We start from the raw sequence: 24,361 nt of genomic DNA on the forward strand, positions 1-24,361 counted from the left end.
AGTGGAAAGGGAAGAAGGGGAGGGAGGAGGCAAGGAAGACATCATCTGGAAAGAGTGAGAATGCGGGTGGGGTGGGGAGGCGGGGGCAGACAGACAAGACGAGATGGGAAGAGAACTGCAACACTGAAAGGGGGACAGTGGAAGAAGAGAGCCGAGGAAACGCAGAGTCAGTGAAAGCTGGAGAAGCCTGACAGAAAGGTCAGGGCAAATCAAACGCCCCTGGGAGTTCTAAGTGAGGTGAGGACAACAAGGAGGAGAGACTGCGGTTAAGAGCCGGGTTAGGGGCCGAAGGGTTTGGGAAAGACACGACAACGACCTCTGCATCCCTCGCACTGCTTGGCCCAGTGCCCGATCCAGACCTGGGGTTCACTAAAGGTCCAGGTGAGGACTCAGCGACCGCACGGAGCTCAAATGAATGAGAGACCCGCCCGCTGCGTGACGCACAGCGGCCTCAGAGGCGCGAGTGGGGCGGGGCTATCCGGACAGCCAATCAGAGCCTGGGCATCAGCCCCGCCCCCGCCCCGCCCCGGTGCCCCCCAACGTTGGACCCAGAGTCGCCTACAGCCGTCCGTTTCCCGGAAGTGCGCCCGAAGCCGGCGCCGCGGGCCGAGGTGAGCGCACGCAGGCTGGAGTGGCCTGGACGCTGCAGCACGGGGCCGGGCATGGCGCTGCCCGCGTGCGCGCCGGACTCGGACGGGCCTCCGGGAGCGGCGTCCGGCCGTTGGACGCGCGCGGGACGCCGCGAGTGTGGGGGGAGGGGCAGCGGGGCTGTGAGTGGAGGCAAGGTACCCCGACCGGGCTAGCGCCCCTGAGCCTGTGGGGCCCGCCGGACTCTCCAGCCACGTCTCTGGCCTGGGACGAGAAGGGGCCTCTCTCCTGCCTCCCCTAGAAGGCTGGAAGTAAGCCTCGGGAAGAGGGAACCCGTAATGGGCTGATGCCCGCAGCCTGGCTCCTGGGTGCGGTCGGCGTCGTGGGCAGAGGGTGGAGGGCGCAGTGGGCAGCGCTGCCCGGCGCCTGGCAGGGCCGGATCCCCTCCCTGGCCACAGGGCCTGTAGCTCCTCCTCCTCTCCAGCTGTTTGTGACAGCTCCTAAGGCCGCCCGCTCCGCCCCTCCCCCACTCAAGTTACCAAAGGTTTGCCGCTCTCCTCCCAAAGGCACAGGCGGTTAGAGCTTCCTGGGTTTGAATTTGGCCGCCTCGGTGAGCCTCAGAGATTTCAGACCTGTACAGTGTAATACTCGCCTTGCTGGGTATTTGTGAGGGTTGTTGATTAATCGCTAAGTCGTGTCCGACTCTTCGTGACCCTATGGGCTGCAGCCTGCCAGTATCCCCTGTCCATGGAATTTTCCAGGCAAAAATACTTGGGGTGTATTGCCATTTCCTTCTCCAGGGGATCTCCTCCCACCCAGTGATGGAACCTGCGTTGTCCGTTATTGGCAGACATGTTCTTTACTGCTGAGCCTCCAGGGAAGCCCATTTCTGAGGATCTGCTGGAACCGTGCCTAACATGGAACTTGATAGAGAAAAAAGTTACTCAGACACTCCTTAAAAGCAATAAGGTGGACAGTATTCAGGGAGACTCCCATGGGGTTTTGAGGTGTGGGAGGGACAGATTGAATACAACAAGGACAAGTCGAGATTTATAGTCAAGGGGTGGGGTGGGGTCAGTGGATGGAAAATTACTAAGAGGAAACGTCCGGCTTAAGGGGGTCATTCTGGCTAAACTAACTTGACCGGCTTTGCTGAAGGCAGGTCAGGGCCATAGGGAATTTGGTCAGATACCAAGGATGGTCAAGGGATGTTGAATTTGATCAAATTTCAAAAGTAGGGGATTTTCCCTAAACTGGAGTCAGAAAGATTCTTGCTAAACTAGACTAGAAGGGCCAAGGACAGAGTCCAAGGGCCAGCCCTACTCAAAAAGATGACTCAGAAGCTTGACTGAAGTTTAAGGAGACCATCTTTGTGCTCTGCGAATGGCTGCTCATATGTGAATGGATAAGTATCTGTGTACCTAGATGTTCATTTAAAAGTGCATTCTAATTTGTTATAGCTTTAATAACAACTATACATTTGGGAGAACTTTACTTTTTTTTTCAAAACTAACAGGAGTAGAGTCTCATGAAGTATTTGCAGTACCAACCTATGAGCCATTTATGTGTGTGCTGTGCTTAACTTGCTCAGTGGTATCTGACTCTTTGTGACCCCATGGACTGTAACTGGCCAGGCTCCTCTGTCCATGGGGATTCTCCAGGCAAGAATACTGAAGTGGGTTGCCATGCCCTCCTCCAGGGAATCTTCCCAACCTAGGGATCGAACCTATGTCTCCCACATTGCAGGCGGATTCTTTACCATGTGAAACACCAGGGAAGCCCATAAAGTAATTATGAATACTTGAGGCATTTTCCCTACCATTATGTGAAAGTATAATAGCTGAAATCAGAGTTAAATATTTTATGAGACAGTTTTCCCTGAAAGTCGCTTTCCCTAGGTGTTATCTAAACTGCTATCCTAATTCAGGAACTAAATAAATATGAATAAGTCCACAGATCAGTCTCTTGCTATCTAAAATCTTGCTACTTGTTATTTGAAATTCAGGAGCCATATCTAGCTAGTGAAGGATGCATATATATTTAAAAGTTTTAACATGTTTATTTATTTTCAATAGGGTTAGTTTATTTTTCTCAGCGTCTGAATTAAGTAGTAAAATTCACTCAGCAGTTGTTTAATTATGAGACAAAGTACTTCCACTAATAATAATTTGTTTATAAAAGACATTCCTGGAAAAGTTAACTCTAATCCTTTCTGTAAAAGTATCTCCTCCTCTGGCTTTGCATTAAGCCCTGCAGATTAAGCCTTTTGCAATTCACTTAGTTCCCAACCTAACATATTTACTTAAAGCTGTTTAATTCCCCCTAAGCAGCCTTTAGCCATTTCCTACAAATTTTAATATGTTGTGTTTTCATTATCGGTCAATATGAAAAAAATGTTTTAATTTCCTATCTGGTTTTTTTCTTGACAGTAGGTTATTTAATATTTCCATATATTAGGATATTCTAGGTATCTTATTGTTTTCTAGTTAATTACTCTGTGATCAGAGAATCTATACTTTAAGATTCTAGTGTTTTGAAACATAATTATACACATATTCTGTTTTCATGAGTGCTTCCTATGCATTTGAAATGAATGTGTACTCTGCAGCTGTTGTTTTAAATGACGGTTGTATCAACTTGGGTCACAGTGTTGTTTAGATTTTCTATTTCCTTCAGTTCAGTTCAGTTGCTCAGTCGCATCCAACTCTTTGAAACCTCATGGACTGCAGCACACCAGGCCTCCCTGTCCATCACCAACTCCCCGAGCTTACTCAAACTCATGTACATTGAGTCGGTGATGCCATCCATCCAACCATCTCATCCTCTGTCGTCCCCTTCTCCTCCTGCCTTCAGTCTTTCCCAGCATCAGGGTCTTTTCAAATGAGTCAGTTCTTCACATCAGCTGGCCAAAGTATTGGAGTTTCAATTTCAACATCAGTCCTTCCAATGAATATTCAGGACTGATTTCCTTTAGGATGGACTGGTTGGATCTCCTTGCAATCCAAGGGAATCTCAAGAGTCTTCTCCAACACCACAGTTCAAAAGCATCAAATTCTTTGGTGCTTAGCTTTCTTTCTAGTCTAACTCTCACATCCATACATGACTACTGGAAAAACCATAGCTTTCACTAGACGGACCTTTGTTGGCAAAGTTATGTCTCTACTTTGTAATATGCTGTCTAGGTTGGTCATAACTTTTCTTCCAAGGAGCAAGTGTCTTTAATTTCATGCCTGCAGTCACTATCTACAGTAAATTTGGAGCCCCCCAAAATAAAGTCTGTCAGTCACTGTTACCATTGTTTCCCCATCTATTTGACATGAGTGATGGGACCAGATGCCATGATCTTCGTTTTCTGAATGTTGAGCTTTAAGCCAACTTTTTCACTCTCCTCTTTCACTTTCATCAAGAGGCTCTTTAGTTCTTCACTTTCTGCCACTAGTGTGGTATCATCTGCATATCTGAGGTTATTGATATTTCTCCCGGCAATCTTGATTCCAACTTGTGCTTCATCCAGTCCAGTATTTCTCATGATGTACTCTGCATATAAGTTAAATAAGCAGGGTGACAATATACAGCCTTGACGTACTCCTTTTCCTATTTGGAACCAGTCTGTTCCATGTTCAGGTTTAACTGTTGCTTCTTGACCTGCATACATATTTCTCAAGAGGCAGGTCAGGTGGTCTGGTATTCCCATCTCTTTCAGAATTTTCCACAGTTTGTTGTGATCCACATAGTCAAAGGCTTTGGCATAGTCAATAAAGCAGAAGTAGGTGTTTTTCTGAAACTCTCTTGCTTTTTCAATGATGCAACGGATGTTGGCAATTTGATCTCTGGTTCCTCTGCCTTTTCTAAATCCAGCTTGAACATCTGGAAGTTCATGGTTTATGTACTGTTGAAGCCTGGCTTGGAGAATTTTGAGCATTACTTTGCTAGCGTTTGAGATGAGTGCAATTGTGCAGTAGTTTGAACATTCTTTGGCATTGCCTTTCTTCTGGATTGGAATGAAAACTGACCTTTTCCAGTCCTGTGGCCATTACTGAGTTTTCCAAACTTGCTGGCATATTGAGTGCAGCACTTTTACAGCATCATCTTTCAGGATTTGAAATAGCTCAACTGGAATTCCATCACTTCAACTAGCTTTGTTCGTCGTGATGCTTCCTAAGGCCCACTTGACTTTGCATTCCAGGATGTCTGGCTCTAGGTGAGTGAGCACACCATCGTGATTATCTTGGTCGTGAAGATCTTTTTTGTATAGTTCTTCTGTGTATTCTTGCCACCTCTTCTTAATATCTTCTGCTTCTGTTAGGTCCGTACCATTTCTGTCTTTTATCAAGCCCATCTTTGCATGAAATGTTCCCTTAGTATCTCCAATTTTCTTGAAGAGATGTCTAGTCATTCCCATTCTGCTGTTTTCCTCTATTTCTTTGCACTGATCACTGAGGAAGGCTTTCTTATCTCTCCGTGCTATTCTTTGGATCTCTACATTCAAATAGATATATCTTTCCTTTTCTCCTTTGCCTTTTGCTTCTCTTCTTTTCACAGCTCTTTGTAAGGCCTCCTCAGATAACCATTTTGCCCTTTTGCATTTCTTTTTCTTGGGGATGGTCTTGATCACTGCCTCCTGTACAATGTCATGAACCTCCATCCATAGTTCTTCAGGCACTCTATCAGATCTAATCCCTTGAATCTATTTGTCACTTCTACTATATAGTCATAAGGGATTTGATTTAGGTCATACCTGAATGGTCTAGTGGTTTTCCCTACTTTCTTCAATTTAAGTCTGTATGTGGCAATAAGGAGTTCATGATCTGAGCCACAATCAGCTCCCGGTCTTGATTTTGCTGACTGTGTAGAGCTTGTCCATCTTTGGCCACAAAGAATATAATCAATCTGATTTTGGTATTTGACTATCTGGTGATGTCCATGTATAGAGTCTTCTCTTGTGTTGTTTGAAGAGGGTGTTTGCTATGACCTGTGCGTTCTCTTGGCAAAACTCCATTAGCCTTTTCCCTGCTTCATACAGTACTCCAAAGCCAAATTTGCCTGTTACTCCAGATATCTCTTGCCTTCCTACTTTTGCATTCAAGTCCCCTATAATGAAAAGGACATCTTTTTTGGATGTTAGTTCTAGAAGGGCTTGTAGGTCTTCATAGAACCGTTCATCTTTAGCTTCTTCAGCATCACTGGTTGGGGCATAGACTTGGATTACTGTGATATTGAATGGTTTGCCTTGGAAACGAACAGAGATCATTCTGTTGTTTTTGAGATTGCATCCAAGTACTGCATTTTGGACTCTTGTTGACTATGATGGCTACTCGATTTTTTCTAAGGGATTCTTGACCACAGTAGTAGATATCTATTTCCTTACTCATATATATATATATATATTTTTTTTTTGGTCTGTTTTTCTATCAGTTACTGAGAGAACAGTGTTAAAATCTCCAATGATGATTGAGGAGTTTTCCCTTTAGACCTGATATTAGGTGCCTACACTTTTAGGGTGCTTTGTGTTCTAGGTGATTTAACCCAGTTATCGTAATAAAATGTCCCTCCTTTTCTCTTTGTCATGAAGTTTCTTGGTTAGATGCTAATGTAACCATACCAGCTTTCATGTGCTTGCTGTTTGCATGGAATGTCTTTTCTCCTCCATTTTATTTCCAAACTATCTGTGTCTTTAAATATAAAATGTCTCTTGTAGATTGCATATAGTTGGGTCTTGCTTTTTTAAAATCTGACAGTCTGTACCTTATAATTCTAGTGTTTCGTCCATTTACATTTAATGTAATTATTGATTGGTTGGGTGTTAGGCTGTCATATTGTCTTTTTTTCCACTTGATCTTTCTGCTTTTTATTCTTCTCTTAATTCTTTCCTGTATATTATTGACTGCTTTTCATTGTTTGTCTCTTGGTTTTTTAGCTATACCTCTCTGTATAATACTTTTACAGCTAGCATTATGCATCCTTAAATTATCAAAGGTTAACTTATCAGAGTGTGCTTTAATATTGTTCCACTTTATAACTCACATTTCTCATTTCCTACCCCTCACTTAACACCTTTACGTTTTCCATCTGTCACCTCACCTGACATTACTTCTTCCTTTCAATTTTATGTTTTTGCATTAGCACCTCATAAATGTAATAACCTAATAACAGATTAATTCCATTTACCCCCTTCTTTGTGCTGTATTTATATATTTCACTTCTACTTATCTTATGTTCTACTTATACTAGTGCTATTTTTGGCTTAACAGTCAGTTGCTTCTTTTAAGGAAGTTAGAAGCAATAGAAGCATAGTATCTTACATTTATTCACCACGTGCTTACCATTTTTGGAGATTTTCATTCTTCTCTGTAGCTCAGATGGTAAAGCGTCTGTCTACAATGTGGGAGACCCGGGTTCGAGCCCTGGGTTGGGAAGACTCCCTGGAGAAGGAAATGGCAATCCACTCCAGTACTATTGCCTGGAAAATCCCATGGACAGAGGAGCCTGGTAGGCTACAGTCTATGGAGTCGCAAAGAGTTGGACACGACTGAGTGACTTCACTTTATTCCTCTCTGTAGATGTGAGTTTTCCTTCAACTGGAAAAATGTCCTTTAGCATTTCTTGCAGTATGCATCATTGGGGGAAAATTTTCATGGCTTTTTTTATCTGATATATGTCTTATTTTAATTCTTTCTTTGAAAGGTGTTTTTGTTGGCTGTGGAATTCTGGGTTGACAGTTCATTTTCTAGAATTTGCATTTGTTTCTCTTTATGATTTCTAGTCTCTGTGGAAAGTCACTATCTCTTCTATCATTAAAATTATATTGTTTTTAAGTCCTGAGGCCATCAGGGCCTGGATTCTCTTGACTTCTTTCCCCTTGATTTTGGATCGTATCATGGATATTATGGATGGCACATTGTAGACACTAAGGATTCTGTTATCTTCTGAAGAGTGTTGATTTTTCTTCTAGCAGGCAGTTCAATTACTGACTGATCACCTTTGGGTTGTGTTAGTTTGATTTTTATCTCCTTGCAATCCAAGGGACTCTTAAGAGTCTTCTCCAGCACCACAACACAAAAGCATCAATTCTTCAGTGCTCGGCTTTATGGTCCAACTCTCACATCCATACCTGACTACTAGAAAAACCATAGCTTTGACTATATAGACCTTTGTTGGCAAAGTGATGTCTTTGCTTTTGAATACTCTGTCTAGGTTTGCCATACCTTTCCAAGGAGATCAAACCAGTCAGTCCTAAAGAAAATCAACCCTAAATATTCATTGGAAGTATTAATGCTGAAGCTCCAATACTTTGGCCACTGATGTGAAGAGCTGTCTTATTGAAAAAGACTCTGATGCTGGGAAAGATTAAAGGCAAAAGGAGAAGGGGGCAGCAGAGGACGAGATGGCTAGATAACATCACCGACTCAATGGACATGAATTTGAGAAAATTCCAGGAGATAGTGAAGGGCAGGAAAGCCTGGCATGCTATAGTCTGTGGGATCACAAAGAGTCGGACATGACTTAGTGACTGAACAATAACCAGCTTGGTTTTAGGGTAGATCTTTCAAAAACCCAAGGTGCCTCCCAAATTCTTTTATTCTATGGCTGTTCTGCATGGCTTGTGGGATCTTTGTTCTCTGATCAGGAATTGAACCTGGGCTGTTGGCAGTGAAAGCATGGAGTCCTAACCACTGGACTGCCAAGGAATTCCCTCAAATTCTTCTAACTGGATCAGAATAGACCAACAGACTGGGCCTCCTTGGTGGATATTGTTGAAGCGTATTTTTAGGTTTTGGGGGGCATGTTTAGAGTAGGTAGGTCTTACTCTCAAGCATGGTCCTTACTCCTAACAGGACCTGTCAGATAACTCAGGATGCATTGAATGTTTCTTTACTTTTGTGGTCGGAAATGTAAATGTCTCTCATTGGTTGGCCTTCTGTATCCCTCATTTGCTCTTTTAACATGGTAGCAACTGCTCCCTGTTGAACCTTGGATAGTTCCACCATGCTGAGTTCAGTCCAACCCTTGGCCAAGATTCATCACAAGGAAACCCCCCCCTCCCTCCACAACTGTCTGCCTCCATTGCCACAGCTTCCTCCTCCCCACTGCCCTGCTCTTTATGATTCTAGCCGCTTCAGTAGCCCCTGGTCTCTGCTTGAGCTCCAGCTTCCTGCACTGGGCTTTGGAAATCATTCCTTTGCAGACAGCTATGATGACCATGGGACCCTCCTCATGAGCTTTTCTTCTCTCAGGGATTCCTTTCTTGCCTACCTGTTGTCCAGTGCCTGAAAATAGTGGCCTCTTAGGCTTTCTCCAGTACTGTTGTTGTTTACAGTGGGTAGGCTGCCATGAAAGGAAATAGAATTCCTGAATTATTGAGCACATGTTGCTGTAGCCCTCTGGGTGCTGGATGAATATATGAATGAAATATCAGGTAGGCTAAAAGTTTGTTCAGGTTTTTCTGTAAGATGTTATGGAAAAACCCAAATAAACTCTTTGACCAGCCCAATACATGGGTCTCTTTGTAAGCACAAAGGACAGTTAGTGGGGTGACACAAGAAACATAATCTTCTTACCTTTCTATTTTATCCCCTCAAAAAAATTTTGCTTTCTTTTTCTGGTTTAGTTCTTCTGAATCTTTGTTAAACCTTTTTATGTCATCTTAATCTGTGCCTCCATTCTTTTTTTTTTTTTTTTTTTTAAGATCCTGGATCATCCTCACTATCATTATTCTGAATTCTTTTTCTGGTAGGTTGCCTATCTCCACTTCATTTAGTTGTTTTTCTGGGGGTTTTATCTTGTTCCTTCATGTGTGACATAATCCTCTGCCTTTTCATTTTGATTAACTTTCTGTGATTGTGCTTTTTGTTCTTGAGGCTGCAGGAATGTAGTTGTTCTTGCTTCTGCTCTCTGCCCTCTGGTAGATGAGGCTAAGAGGCGTGTGTAAGCTTCCAGATGGGAGGAACTGGGGAAAAACTGGGTCTTGCTCTGACAGGGCCTTGCTCAGTAAAACTATAATCCAATTATCTGCTAATGGGTGGGACTATGCTCCCTCCCTGTTAGTTGTTTGGCCTGAGGCTACCCAGCCCTGGAATCTATAGGCTCTATGGTAGACCAGCCTAGACAGCATATTAAAAAGCAGAGACCTTTGCCAGCAAAGGTCCATCTAGTGAAAGCTATGGTTTTTCCAGTAGTCATGTATGGATGTGAGAGTTGGACTAGAAAGTAAGCTGAGCGCCGAAGAATTGATGCTTTTGAACTGTGGTGCTGGAGAAGACTCTTGAGAGTCCCTTGGACAGCAAGCAGATCCAACCAGTCCATCCTAAAGGAAATCAGTCTTGAATATTCATTGGAAGGACTGATGTTGAAATTGAAACTCCAATACTTTGGCTGCCTGATGTGAAGAACTGATTCATTTGAAAAGACCTTGATGCTGGGAAAAATTGAAGGCAGGAGGAGAAGGGGACAACAGAGGATGAGATGGTTGGATGGCATCACTGACTCAATGGTCATGAGTTTGACTAGGCTCTGGGAGTTGGTGATGGACAGGGAAGCCTGGCATGTGCTGCAGTCCATGGGGTCGCAAAGAGTCAGACATGACTGAGCAACTGAACTGAACTGATGGTAGGGCTATTGGCAAACACCAAGAGGGCTCATGCCAACGTGCCCCTCCCAGGACTGCTGCTGCCAGTGTCCCCGTCCCTATGGTGAGCCCCTGCTGACCTGAACCTCTGCAGGGGACAGTCCAACACTAGCAGGCAGGTCTGGTTCGGTCTCTTGTGGGGTCAGTGTTCCTTTCCCCTGGGTCTTGGTACACATAAGATTTTGTGCCATCCAAGAGTGGAGTCTTCATTTCCCCCAGTCCTGTGGAAGTCCTGCAATCGAATCCTGCTGGCCTTCAACATCTGATTCCCTGGGGATTCCTAGTCTCTTTGCCAAATTCCCAGATTGTGAAGCCTGACTTGGGGTTCAGAACCTTCCCAACAGTGGGAGAACCTCTGTGGTATAATTGTTTTCCAGTTTGTGGGTTGCCCATCCAGCAAGTATGAGATTTGATTTTTTCTTGATTGCATCCCTTCTGCCCTCTTGTTGTGGCTTCTCCTTTGTCTTTTGACATGGGGTACCTTTTTTTCCAGTGTCCTCCTGTCAATGATTGTTCAACAGTTAGCTATGATTTTGGCACTCTCACAGGAGGAGGTGAGCACGTGGCCTTCTACTCCACCATCTTGAAGCAATCTCCCGCTTGTTTTATTTTTAAATGATGTTGTGATATAGAGTGAACTGTTTGGGTGACGTCATGGGGATAAAGACATTGCTCTTACACCTCAGGGACAAAAGTGAAAAAATTGAAAGTGAAAGTCGCTCAGTCGTGTCCGACTCTTTGTGACCCCATAGACTATACAGTCCATGGAATTCTCCAGGCCAGAATACTAGTGGGTAGCCTTTCCCTTCTCCAGGGGATCTTCCCAACCCAGGGATCAAACCCAGGTCTCCTGCATTGCAGGCAGATTCTTTACCAGCTGAACCACAAGGGAAGCCCAGGAATACTGGAGTGGGTAGCCTATCCCTTCTCCAGGGGATCTTCCTTCCCAGGAATCTTCTGCATTTCAGGCAGATTCTTTACCAACTGAGCTATCAGGGAAGCCCCCTCAAGGACAAAGCAGCCATCAAAAGCTAGAGTGTTGTACTGATCTCTGATTAACCCTGGCACCCAAGTGACTGGGTGTTTTTTTGGTTGTTGTGGTTCATGTTATGGAGAAATGATGACCTCAAGCTCCTTTATAGTATTTTAAGATAGACCCAATAATCCAATATTAGGATTACATGCAAGAAAGCTATCTAGAAATATTGCATGCTCCTTTTGAAACATCTTAATATTAACTTCGTCATTTCCTAATTCTCTTTTCCTTGTCTTAGTTCCTGCCTTCTGAATTTTGATACCACTCGCCATAAAACTTGCTTCATGTCTGTAGGAATGTTTTTGTGGTAGCCAGTATTTATTCTAAGACTTTTTTCAGTTTAGGGTTGAAAATTTTAGTATGACAGATTTTTCATAAATTCCCAGTTGTCAACATGGCACTCAAAAGAGGTCACTTAGAACTTTCATTGCACCTTTTGGGGAAAAAGTTCTCTTCAACTTCATATTTATTTTGGAAGCATCTAGTCATTTCAACCTTGGGCTTCCAGGTGGCGCACTGGTAAAGAATCCACCTGCCAATGCAGGAGACATGGGTTTGATCCTTGGGTCAGGAAGATCCCCTGAAGAAGGAAATGGCAACCCAAACCACTCCAGTAGTCTTGCCTGAAAATTCCATGGACAGAGAACCCTTGTTGGGTACAGTCCATGGGGTTGCAAAGAGTCAGACACAACTCAGCATGCATGCACACACGCAGTCATTTCAACCTCAGTCTTTAATCCTAGGCCATCAGTGTCTCTGTTCGGCTGTCTGTTTTGGTCTGCAGACCTATGGGTGCAGATATCGGAGTGTTGTGGAGAAGAGCTGTTTACCTGGAAACCTGGTGAACACGCTTCACGTGGTGCATTTCATTCTTCTTGGTCTGGCCATTTGAAGACCAAGAGAGAACACTAAAAATGGTCAGAGTTGTGGTGACAGTCTAGCAATGGTTCTAGTAGTTTGCTTTGCAGCTTCAAGTTTACCATATTTCAAAGTAAAATAGTGCATCCATTGATTTCAGAAGACCCACGACTCCCTCCCTCACCTCTCAGGCAGGGCAGGTAATTCTGTTCTTTTGTGAAAGTGCATCGCCCTAGCCCATGTAATGTCTCTCTTGCTGCCCCTCCAGGGTCCCTGTGAGAGGCTCTGAGAAGACCTGGCTCTCCTGGGGACAGCTCCGTCCCAGAAGCACGTCCCCTAAAAGGACTCGCCACGCCAGACGATGCCCGTGGAGTTGGGGCAGGCTCCTGTCCTGCTGCCACCGCCAGCCAAGGCCAAGGAGCTCCTGTTCCCTGGCCCAGATGCCACCCCCCAAGGGGAGCCCTCCAGCCCCGAGACCGCACGCCAGCTCTTCAGGCAGTTTCCTTACCAGGTGATGTCCGGGCCCCATGAAACCCTCCAACAGCTTCGGAAGCTCTGTTTCCAGTGGCTGCAGCCAGAGGTTCACACCAAGGAGCAGATCCTGGAGATGCTGATGCTGGAGCAGTTCCTGAGCATTCTGCCTGGGGAGATCCAGACGTGGGTGCGGAAGCAGTGTCCAGGCAGTGGGGAGGAGGCCGTGACCCTCGTGGAGAGCTTGAAGGGAGACCCCCAGAGGCTGTGGCAGTGGGTGAGCAGAGAGTGCTGTGATGTGTGAGGGAAGCACCAGGTCCTCTGGGGTCTCAGCAGGGGCGTGTCTTTTTTTTTTTTAATCATTTGTTTACTTTTGGTTGCGCTGGGTCTTTGTTGCTGCGTGCAGGCTTTCTCTAGTTGTGGGAGCTACTGTCTAGTTGCGGAGTTACTCTAGTTGTGGAGGTTACTCTCATGGCGGGGGCTACTCTAGTGGCAGGGGCTACTCTAGTGGCGGGGGCTACTCTCATGGCGGGGCTACCCTCGTGGCGGGGCTACTCTCGTGGCGGGGGCTACCCTCGTGGCGGGGGCTACTCTGGTGGCAGTGCATGGGCTTGTTGCGGTGGTTGCTCTTGTTGCAGAGCATTGGCTCTAGGGCGTGCGGGCTCAGTAGTTGTGATGCACAGGCTTTGTTGCCCCACAGCATGTGGGATCTTTCTGGACCAGGGGTCGAACCTGTGTCCCCTGCCTTGGAGCCACCAGGGAAGTGGTTAACCATAGAACCACCAGGGAAGTCCCAGGCGGTTATCTTTTTTTCTGGCACTGAATATGTGGGGTTTTTCACACCAACAACCAATTCTCCGAGTCTCTGATCTCAACTAGGTGTCCTCCTATTGAGTTCAGTTGTGATAGCAGCGGTCTGCTTTTCTCAACCCAGAGGATAAGGGCTGGTCCTGTAAGACGTCCCCCATTTCAGCCACCGGTCACAAGCTGCAGGGGTCACTCAGACTTCCGGCCAGCTGGCTACAGATTGGGAGGTTCCCATGGCCCCTTCCTCAGGTTTGATAACTTGCTAGGATGACTCAGATCTCAGGGAAACACTTTGCTTCCATTTTCCAGTTTGTTCTAAAGGATATGATTGAGGAGCAGCCAAATAGAAGATATGGGGGATACACAGAGCTTCCATGCCCTCCTCTGGGCACTCCATCCTCCTGACCCTTGTATGTGTTCACCGGGTTGGAAGCTCCCTGAACCCCACAGTTTAGGAGTTACTATGGCATTCTCATTACTCAGGCATGATAGATTGATCATTGGCCATTAGTGGTTGAAGAGCTCCAGCCCCTCTCTGTGCCCTAGAGGTTGAGGGGTGGGGCTGAATGTTCTGGCCCTCCAGTCACCAGGTTAGTTCCCCTGACAACGGGCCTCCATCCTGAAGCTATCCAGGGCCACCAAGAGTTATCCTATCATGATCCAACTCAGGGATGGTTGGGAGGGGCTCGTCTGAACCACAAAGTGGCTCCTGGCACTCCTGTCCTTCAGGACATCCCAGGGGTTTCAGAGCTCTGTGCCAGGAGCCTGGGACGAAGACTCATTATATCTCCTCAGTGTTTTTCTCATTATACCTCCTCTGTGTATCCCCACGCCACACCTGATCCTAGGTCTCCCTGTGACACTACACCTTTCGGCCATTAAGGATCGAAGATAAAGTCTCCCCTCCCATCCCATCTTTGGAGTGTTTGGGGAGTTGTCCCAAAGACGCCTGCGTCTTAATTGGTGAAGGCTGTCCAGTAGAAACACAGCCCCAGCGGCCTGTCTGAAGGGCTCCCAGGTCTCCCTCTGGCCTCATCCTCCAGCTGCCCTCAGGATGCTTCCCTGCCCAGTTCCTGCTGGAACAGAAATAAATGCTGGCCTTTTCTTTCCCTGCACCATGTCCCTAAGGCCTGCCTTAGGATGCGTTCTGGAAGGGTAGCTCTGTGTTTTTCAGAAACCCTCAATCTGGGTCTTTCAGTAATCAGCACTGTGTTGTCTCTAGATCAGCATCCAAGTTCTGGGACAGGAAGTCTTCTCAGAGAAGGTGGAACCCGCGAGCTGCCCAGCGGGGGACGCAGGGTCTCCTGCTGAAGAACCTCAGAAGCCTGGGCTCCAGAACACAGCCCCCGGGCCCGGGGAGCCACTGAGCTGTGTGGTGAAAGAGGAGTCTGACATGGAGCAAGGTCTAGGTGAGGGGCGGTTCCTGGTGGTGTGTGTGTGCTGCCTCCTGGATAAACCGGGGGACTGTGATCAGCAGGCCAAGAGGGAACTGACCCCACAGGCCGCTCCAGTTGGGGTGTGTCTGGACGTGTGGGAAGCAGGGTACACCTACAGGAATCAACTACGATGGGGGATTCAAAGTCTGCAATGTAAGCCACTTTATGACAGGGCCAGGCCTTTCGGATCTGGGGTCTGAGGAAGGTGGGAGGAGATGTCGGGGGCAGCTGTCGGGAAGGTTGGAGGAGCCAGAGTTGGTTAGGGAGGTAAATGTGGGTCTGAGCTTGTGGATGGTGGGACAAGTGCAGGTTCTCGGGGGGGCGGGAGGTTTGTCCCTGTGCCCTCTGTGAGCAGTCGAGAAGGACATCAGGATGCTCAGTCTTCTGTCTCTGCCTTCAGCAGTGGCCGCCACCCAGCTGCCTGCCCAGCCCGAGCAAATGCCTGTCAGGGACCAGGACTTCGGAGCCTCCCTTCTCCACACAGCATCTCAGGTGAGTGGGGTCCCCTGCTTCTCGACCCCAGAACCTTTCCCTCAGGGTTTCAGCAGGAAGGTAAACCCAGCCCCTCTCACTCCATCCTGGCCACAAACAGAAGTCTCAGAAACAGATCTATTTTGATTATGTGGAGAGTGACTCCGAAAAGTTGCATTTGATAAAAATGAAGTTTTTCAAGCATCTGTAGACTTTAGTCAAAGCATTGTTCCAAACTTCTAGAGAACTCCTCTTCTCAGGATTCTTCTTGTGGGGTCCTTTAGAGTGAACGTGAGGAAGGCTATGTGTGTTGAACGTGGTGTGAAGCCAGGTCTGAGCTTCAGCTCTCCAGGCCCACAGATCTAGAAACCAGAGTCCCAGCTTTGCATTGTACTTGGGGTAGGGGGTGGGGAGTGGGCAGGGGGATATACCTTTTTCAGTGACTCAAGAGTACCCTTCTTCCTGCTTTCAGGGTACTCAGGAACCAGACTGTTAGGCAGAAGGCTGCTTGGGGGGAAAGAACTGGGTATTCTGCCAAGGATCTCAAGCAGACTTGGAGGCCTCTTGTTGCTTTTGCAGTAAATACAGGGTATCCCTGTGAAAGGTGTACATATTAACACACTTCAGCTAGTGGGGTTAGCTGTTAGCTCTGTAGTACTTATATACGGACATTGTCCATGACCTGTTCTGGATAGCTCAAGGTCCAGAGATTCTTAATGCTCACCAGCAGCACCATATATGTGTGTGTGTGTGTGTGTGTATGTATATATATGTATGTATGTATATAAATAAATATGTGGTGTGTTCTCAGTCATGTCTGACTCTGTGACCCCATACACTGTAGCCCGCGAGGCTCCTCTGTCCATGGGACTCTCCAGGCAAAAATTCTGGAGTGGGTTGCCATGTCCTCCTCCAGGGGATCTTCCCAACCCAGGGATCGAACTTGTGTCTCCTACATCGGCAGGTGGATTCTTTACCGCGGTGCACTACCTGGGAAGCCCTGTATAAATATATAGAGTGTATAAGTAAATTCCCTATATATAGCTGATGCCTGATGAACAGCAGCTCAGCCCTGACGGACCGTCCCGACCCAGTCCCGGTGCCCCTCCCTAAACTAACAACACCTGTTTCTATCAGAAGGCCCTCGATGTTCAACAAAGTCTTTTATATCTGAAGGGAATGTTTAAATGTAAGGAATCACATCCTCTAATCTCTTCCCTGATTTGGGAACCTCGAGAACAGTGGCAGGGTGTGAGGTCCACGTGTCAGACGTGTGACTGAGTCAGAGACAGAGCCTCCCGGACTCGGGGATGCGTGGCGCCCGTTCCCGTGTGTTCAGACCTCCAGAGGGGAACACAGTCCACACGTCTCTGTGCGAGTCAGTTGTGGCAGTGCCCCACAAACCCACAAGGTGGTGCTGTTTCCACATGAAATCCAGATTATTTCCCCATCAAATCTCATACTTCCCAGAGTAGGAAGTTAGATTTTTTTCTGCTCTTGTGAAAATGAGAGGGAGGGGAGGGCTGTAGTTGGCGTCTTGTCTCTTAAGTCAAGGGTTTCATTCAAGCACCGCTGGCTTCTGGCAGTTCCTCGAGTAAGTCTGTGGCTTTAAGGTTGGAGGTACGCTGTTCAGAGACTCTTTTCTGGGCTTTGAAAGGGTCGATTGTTGCCCCGGAGGGTTTTGGTGGATGACTTCGGCATCTTGGTGGCTACTCTTTTGGTGCCCATGTGTCTGGGAGGCCAGGCTGCCTCGCAGGTATTACTGCCAGCGCTGAAGAGGGGGTCTGTGTGTTCTGACCGGAAAGACCAAAGACTCCTGCATTCAGCAGGGTTTGCTCAAGCTGGTTATTTCCAGACGGTTGTTAAGGTAACTTCACTCACAGAAGATCAACAAAGTAAAAAATTCCTACTTTATAAAATTTTAAATTAAAGTCCATATTTAAAATGTTATGATCAATAGTTAAACATATAGAGGTCACTTTTCACCTTTGCAGTTTCTTCCACCCGAAAACATTTAACTCCTCCTTTTCTTCTCTTTTTTTAAGCTTAACATCTGCTAATCAGAAATACATTTTAAAACTTCTTTCCTTTCCCTCCTGAATTTCCAGACATCAATGATGTCTTGGGAATTTCAGGCTCCTTCTTCTGCCCAAAGATCTCTCCAATGTGCACTGAGAGTTAAACACAAGCCGAGTGGAGAAAGGGCTTCCCCAAACAGGCAACTTAAAAGAGAACACGGGACCTAAAACCTACATGTTTCTGCTCCATGGCAAGAAGTACAGAGGCTGGGCCTGTTGACTCTGTCTGGAACCACCTCCTGTGGTTTCTCAGACCTTCTGATGGCCAGGACCCTAAGGCCATTCCTTTCTCTTCAACCCTGCACAGGCAGGGAGAGATGGTTCGGGACCCTCCCCTGGACTCAGGCCTTGTGTTCTTCTCTAGGAGCAGTGGAGGCACCTGGATTCCACCCAGAAGGAGCGGTACTGGGATCTCATGCTGGAGACCTACGGGAAGATGGTCTCAGGAGGTGCAGGTGGGTCAGCCTGGTGGAAGGGGCACCTCCTGTGTGCTCTAGGGGTAACTGACTGGCCACTCTGCTCAGCGCTCTCCGGGTGACGGAAACCCTTGGAGACACAGCTGGGCGCTGGGGAGTTGGAGGGGGCGGGCTACAGTGTCAGCTCCCGTGTATTGAACACGCTGCGTGCGCCTGGCCCCACGGTGGCTCCTCTCCTCTGTGAAGTGGGTGCCGGGGTGCCCTCAGTTAGATGGTGACAGTGAGCGGCAGATCTAGTCACCTTCTCACTGTTTCGTAGCTTGCAGGAGTTGAGTTACAACAGGGCTCGGCTGTGGCCGACTGTGTCCAGCCAACCACGGGTGGGGTCCCAGTCATGACCCGCGCACCAGCCTGCCAGGTGGTCTGACCCCTCCCACCCAGAGCCTTCTTTTTGTGGCCTTTGCCATCATCCAGCCATCCCGGGGGTACTGGTGTCTTCGAGGTTCCCTGTGTCCCTCCAAGACAGGCTCCTCAGTGGTGTCTAGAGCCTCTCAGTTCCCTGTCTATGCATGGTCCTCCTTTGAACAGTACAGCCTGGTCCCCAGTCCTCCCCTTTTATCCAGGCCCACAGATCTCCTCTCTGTTCCAGGCATTTCCAGTGCCAGGCCTGACCTGACTGATCCAGCCGGGTATGGGGTAGAGCTGGCAGGGCCACACCTGCAAGCCAGCGAGAAGATCCCAAGACCCACCTGCATAGGTGAGTGACCTGTCCATTTCTGGACGGGGGCCATTTCTGACCCCCAGTCATTAAATTGGAGGTGGTGGGGGGAGAGGTTAGGACTTGGTTTCTGTTACATCAGTCATAACTAGCCATGACCTGGTCAGTCCAGGTTGAATACTGAGGTTGGGTCTCCCGTCTCTGGCTGTCAGGTTGTTGGCAGATGTTTAATTGTGGACGAAGGACCCTGAATCTGATATGCTGCCTCACTCCAACCGGTTGTGATGGCTTCTTCCTCAGAGAATTCAGATTGTACAGGCTGAGAGCAAGTCAGATACGGATTGAGTTCTATTATTAAAAAAAAAAGATCCTCTAACAGATTACTGTTATCCTTCCTAAGGAGAACGTCCAGAGTAACTAGACCTTTTTTTTTTTGACTCTGGTTATGGTAAATGGTAACCCACCAACTCCAAACAAAATAAACAAGACACCAAGCAGAAAAACGTGTTTCAGCTACTTTCTATGCACCCCAAGTTTCATTACACAGCAGCAACAACAAATACTTCGTATCAATCATGTATTTTAAGGTTGGTACAAAGAAATATGAACTTGATCTATTGTAAAACAGCAGTCACCCTTTGCCTTCTGAATTCTTTTAAAAACACTGCAGTTACATAAAATCGACTGTCAAACCTACCTACCTACCTACCTACCTACAAACACACGCACACCCTTTCATCTCATTTTCTAACAACAGTCTTGTTAGATGTTACCTTGAACCAGACTGTGGAGAGGGTATAAAGCCAGTCTGCCTTGATAAGGCAAAGAAACACCATCATAGGTTCTTGAGAGAGGATCCATGGGGAGAGAGACTTATGAAGCAGCCACCTGCAGGACAGGCTGGGAGGGTACCCCCCAAGGAGGAGAGTCCTGGGGGCCACTGACAGGAGTCCAGGTGTGCAGGGACGAGACAGTAATAACAAGACAGGAAAGGAGTGGTCTGGCCCCAAAGGTTACCAGAATTAACGGCCTGCCAGACCTAGATTCGGTGGTTGTTTAGTCTCTAAGTTGCGTCTGACTCTGCAACCCCATGGGCTGCAGCTCGCCAGGCTCCTCTGTCCATGGGATTCTCCAGGTAAGAACACTGGAGTGGGGTGCCATTTCCTTCTCCAGGGGATCTTCCCAACCCAGAGATGGAACCTGCATCTCCTGCAGTGGCAAGCGGATTCTTTTCCACTGAGCCACCAGGGAAGCCTAACCTGGGCTCAGAGCAGGGGACACAAGCCCCAGGAGAGAGTGGATATGCTCTTCTGTTTGACCACATGGAAGAACAGCTCATAGGAAAAGTAGGTCAGCAGGGAAGTGAGCTTCAAAAAGTCTTACACTCATACCTCTAATCACAATTTCAAAGGATGAGAATTATACACATACAGTTGGCCCTTGAATAGTAAGGGTTTGGACTGTGCGGGAGTGCTTATTCTCACGAGTTTTTTCAATAAATTTGTACACAGTCCACGTTTGGTTGAAGTCATAAGTGGAGAACCTGGATACAGAGGGCTGACTGTAAAGTTACACTTGGATTTTCACTGCACTGGGGTGGTCGCCCCAACCCCCACATTGTTCGAGAGTCAGCTGTATTTGGAAAAATGATTCTTAAGCACTTATCAGGAAGAATACTGCAAGAATAGTACAAAGGTTTGAAAGAAGAGTGTTTCATCAGTGTTGGGTTTGTAAATATTTAGAGTACGTCATTTCTGGAAGGTAAACTCATTCACATAGTGCCATGCTGATAGAATACAAGCCGGTGGAACTGAAGAGGGGGCTGGGGACCAGACGCTGGTCTGTAAGGGACTGAGGAAGGAAGAAGCAACGCAAGTCCACAGGATGAGTCACTCTTCTCTGAGCAGAATCAGGAGGAAACACTCCGGGAAGAGTAATCTGCTTCAACTTTGTGTGTGTCGTCTACCAAAATAAGTTGGAAGCAGATGGAAAAGACATCAAATATGAAAATAAAATAATAGTAATAGGGAAGAAAATGGGTAAATATTTGACTCATGTCAAGCTGGGGATGATTTTTATAAGTATAAAGTGACAGGAAAAAAATCACTAGGTAAATGCTTAACAGACTGGACTATATTTAAAAAGAAAGAAACCACAACTTCTGCACATAAAAATAACTCCAAACAAGGGGCTTCTCCCCACTCCTGATGGCTCAGCAGTAAAGAATCCGCCTTCAGTGCAGAAGACACAGGAGACTCAGGTTCGATCTCTGGGTCAGAGAGATCCCCTGGAGGAGGAAATGGCAACCCGATGTAGTATCCTTGCCTGGAAAATCCCATGGACAGAGGAGCCTGGCAGGCTGTAGTCCATGGGGTTGCAGAGAGTCAGACATGACTGAGCCACAGAGCACACAACCCCAAACAAAATAATAATGACTAAACTGGTGAAAAACTTTTCATGGACATGACAGGCAAGTGACTATTTTTCTTAAAATAGAAAGAGTGAGTGCAAGTTGATAAGAGAAAAGTGACTTTCCCAGTTTAAAAATAATGGACAGCAGTTTTGGAGTATGAAAAGTAACTCATAAATGTGAAAAAAAAATTGATCCTTTAATAACTAAAGAATTAACATTTATACCAACAAGAAGCTGTTTCCCACCAGTCTGAGCAACAGATTCGTGAGACAGTCAATAGGCATTGAAACCTTGCCTCCTCTCTGCCCAGCGTCTTAGACCTGAGGATGGCACCGTCGTTCTGGAAGTTGATCTGCCAGTCGGTGTCAGCAGCCTTAATAACACCATTCATGCCTGTTGACACAGTAGTTGTATTTTGAGGAAACTTTAAGGTACTGATCAGAAATGTGGGCAGAATTTGTGAAGAAAAAAGCTTCTCATGTCATTATTTACAGTAGCCAAATAAAACAAACAACTTAGATTCCCACAGTAGGAGAAGTCTTAAATAAATTATCTTGTTTTAGTCTACTGTGTTTATTATCATATCTCCATGGTGAGCCGTTATTCAGCTCTTTAAAATGATACCTATAAAGGCTTCTTCAAAGACAAGAGAGAGTACCTTGGCCTTCCAAGAGGAACAAGTTCTAAAGCTCTGAATTAACAAGCTCTGGTCTGGCGCTCCAGCAGATTCCTGGGTCTCTAGCCGATAATGTGAAAGACACCGACATAGGAGAGAGAAGAGCAAACAGCTCCAAAGACACTGACATAGCAGAGAGAAGGGCAGACAGCTCCTTCAGATCTACAGGAATAAAGTCATTTATAAAAGTTGAAGATAAATTCTACCACCCACATAAAGATCTTTACCACATGGGTCCCTGAGTAGTAATAACCAAACCCCAAGTTATGAGAAAAACAAAATGTAACTGTTTTGTGAGTTAATGAAATTAGTGAAGCACCAATGAAGCTGGATGCTTGCTCAGACCAAGGGTGCAGACTTCCACATGGCAGCTTCTCTGAGCGTCACAGCTCCAGGGACATGACACGAACTTCGGGGTGATTTGTGGAAGGGAGGACCCATGTGAAATTGATAAACACCACCCTTTACCATTGAAAGGCTACAGAGCCAGGTAGAGAACTATTTATACAGTATGGTACTGGTCGTGTCAGCAAAAAACATACACGTGTACGTGCATGCGTGCATGCTAAGTCCCTTCAGTTGTGTCTGACTGTGCAACCCCATGGACTATAGCCCTCCAGTCTCCTCTGTCCATGAGGATTCTCCAGGCAAGAATACTGGAGCGGGTTGCCATGCCCCTCAACAGGGTATCTTCCCAACATACATGTTTAAATCAAAGACTGGAAGGAAATGTACACTCACAGTAGTTGCCTCTGGGTGCTATGATTAAGGCTGATTTTGTTTTCTTTCATATGCTTTTCAAGTTATTTTTTCATGATCATATTTATCCTTTTTATATAATCCGATAAAAACCAATACTCGTTAGCGTAGTGCTCTCCTATATTAGACTTGTTTCTCCTGGGCTTTGGAAGCTGGGTGCTGCGTTTCCAAGGAGGCCGCTGCGGCCTCTGGGAGCCATCCTCCACTGTCACTCATTCTCCTCCTTTCCAGAGCTGAGTCCCAGCCGGACGCACGTGAAGTGGGTGCCGGGTGCTCAGGTCCGACAGCATTTTCCTTCTTCTTGGTAAAGAGAAGTCGTTATGTCTTGTGCTGACCCTTTCTCTGACACACAGGTTGGCAAGCAGGGCGGACCGCTGACTGAGCTATTCTGCATCTTCTTTCTCATTCTAGGGGACAGAGGGGACAATGACAAAGAGAACCTGAACTTGGAGAACTACAGGGCCCAGGACCCTCCAGCATCGGGAGAGCCTCCCCCTCAGGCTCCCCTGAGCAGCCTCTTCAGTGAGGATGAGCCAAGACCCTTTGGAGAAGGAGAGGACCTCTCAGAGGCCCAGGGGAACCTGCGGGGTGAAGGGACAGGGGGTCAGCTCTGCCCCCGGGAGAGGAATTCCAGGAAGCAGCCAGGCCCGCACCTGCTGCCCCCGCTTCCCGGGGATTCACCCGCACCATGGCCTGAGGAGAAGAGAGAGGCCGCCCCGCGGGGGCAGCCAAGGGCCCCCATGGCCCAGAGACTCCCCACCTGCAGGGAGTGTGGCAAGACCTTCTACCGGAACTCGCAGCTGGTTTTCCACCAAAGAACTCACAGCCGGGAGACGTACTTCCAGTGCCCCACCTGCCAAAAGGCCTTCCTGCGGAGCTCCAGCTTCATGAAGCACCAGCGGATCCACACGGGGGAGAAGCCCTGCAAGTGCGACTACTGCGGGAAGGGCTTCAGCGACTTCTCGGGGCTGCGCTACCACAAGAAAATCCACACGGGTGAGAAGCCCTACAAGTGCCCCGTGTGTGAGAAGAGCTTCATCCAGAGGTCCAACTTCAACCGGCACCAGAGGGTGCACACAGGCGAGAAGCCCTACAAGTGCACCCGCTGCGGCAAGAGCTTCAGCTGGAGCTCGAGCCTCGACAAGCATCAGAGATCCCACCTGGGAAAGAAGCCCCGCCCATAGCCGGGCTCGCTGAGCCCCGTTCTGATCCCTGGTCCGTTCAAGAAGACTTGGCTCCATCCCAAGGAACTGCGTCCCTTAGGAAGCATCCCTGCCCTCCCAGCCTTCCATGGACTGCAGAGCAGAGACCAGAACACGGCTTTAGACGAGGAGGAGAGCTCAGCCTCTGAGTTGGATCTCACGCGGGCTGACTTTCTTGCTTCTGCGTCAGGAGAAAGAGAAGTCTTCCTCTTTCCACTCGTCTGTCCTCCCGGACCCCTCGGGAAAGACGTGTCACTTGGAGGCCCCATTTTAGGAATGTTCTCTGGAAAGAGTTTCACTGGATCTGCCCTCAGAACTGTGGTCCTAGAGCAGGTTTTGTTCCAGAAGGGGGAGCAAAAGGCCAGTGGGCTCACATGTGGTCTCTGTTGTACAGGTGCAAAGCTAACTTTCAATAAACTTGGTGGTCATTCCCCGTCTTGTCTGTGTGTGCAGCGTGCACCGTGTGCTGACTGGAACTCACAAACCCTCAGTGGTGCTCGAGCTCCCAGATTAGCTCGAACAACCCCCCCCCCCCCCAAGTTTACCATTGGAGGGACAGTGATAAGAACATGGCAGCCTGGTGCCCAGGTAAGAGCCTGGCCACTGCCAGGCATCCCAGTGTCGTCCTCCCAGGCCTGCATCCCACCTGCTCTGCGGCTTCCAGTTTCCCCTCTTTCTCCCAATGTCTCCCTTAGGCTGTCCATCATTTTTGCCAAAGTGTCCTGGGCTGTAAAATTATCTTCCTTATCTCGTTTAGTCTGTGTTAGGAAGAAATCAATAGCATCAATTCAATTTATAGAGTGTCTA

At 47.3% G+C, this 24,361-nt stretch overlaps 1 protein-coding gene across 5 annotated transcripts; it reads left to right on the forward strand.

The window, feature by feature from the left end:
* The first annotated feature begins 461 nt into the window (after window positions 1-461).
* On the forward strand, window positions 462-23,985 carry ZNF18 (zinc finger protein 18). Of its 5 annotated transcripts, none has more exons than XM_006054516.4 (7): window positions 462-611; window positions 12,376-12,855; window positions 14,608-14,794; window positions 15,222-15,313; window positions 17,735-17,825; window positions 18,436-18,543; window positions 22,764-23,985. In XM_006054516.4, the coding sequence occupies exons 2-7, from the start codon at window positions 12,469-12,471 to the stop codon at window positions 23,534-23,536; spliced, it is 1,638 nt and encodes a 545-aa protein (XP_006054578.1). In that variant the 5' UTR covers window positions 462-611; window positions 12,376-12,468; the 3' UTR covers window positions 23,537-23,985. The 5 variants fall into 5 exon arrangements, with proteins under 5 accessions (XP_006054578.1, XP_044795201.1, XP_044795202.1 ...); XM_044939266.2 differs by having other exon boundaries at window positions 15,225-15,313; XM_044939267.2 differs by having other exon boundaries at window positions 12,376-12,618.
* Window positions 23,986-24,361: the final 376 nt, after the last annotated feature.

The sequence above is a fragment of the Bubalus bubalis genome, chromosome 3 (genome assembly GCF_019923935.1).
Source record: "Bubalus bubalis isolate 160015118507 breed Murrah chromosome 3, NDDB_SH_1, whole genome shotgun sequence".
NCBI classification, from domain to species: domain Eukaryota; kingdom Metazoa; phylum Chordata; class Mammalia; order Artiodactyla; family Bovidae; genus Bubalus; species Bubalus bubalis.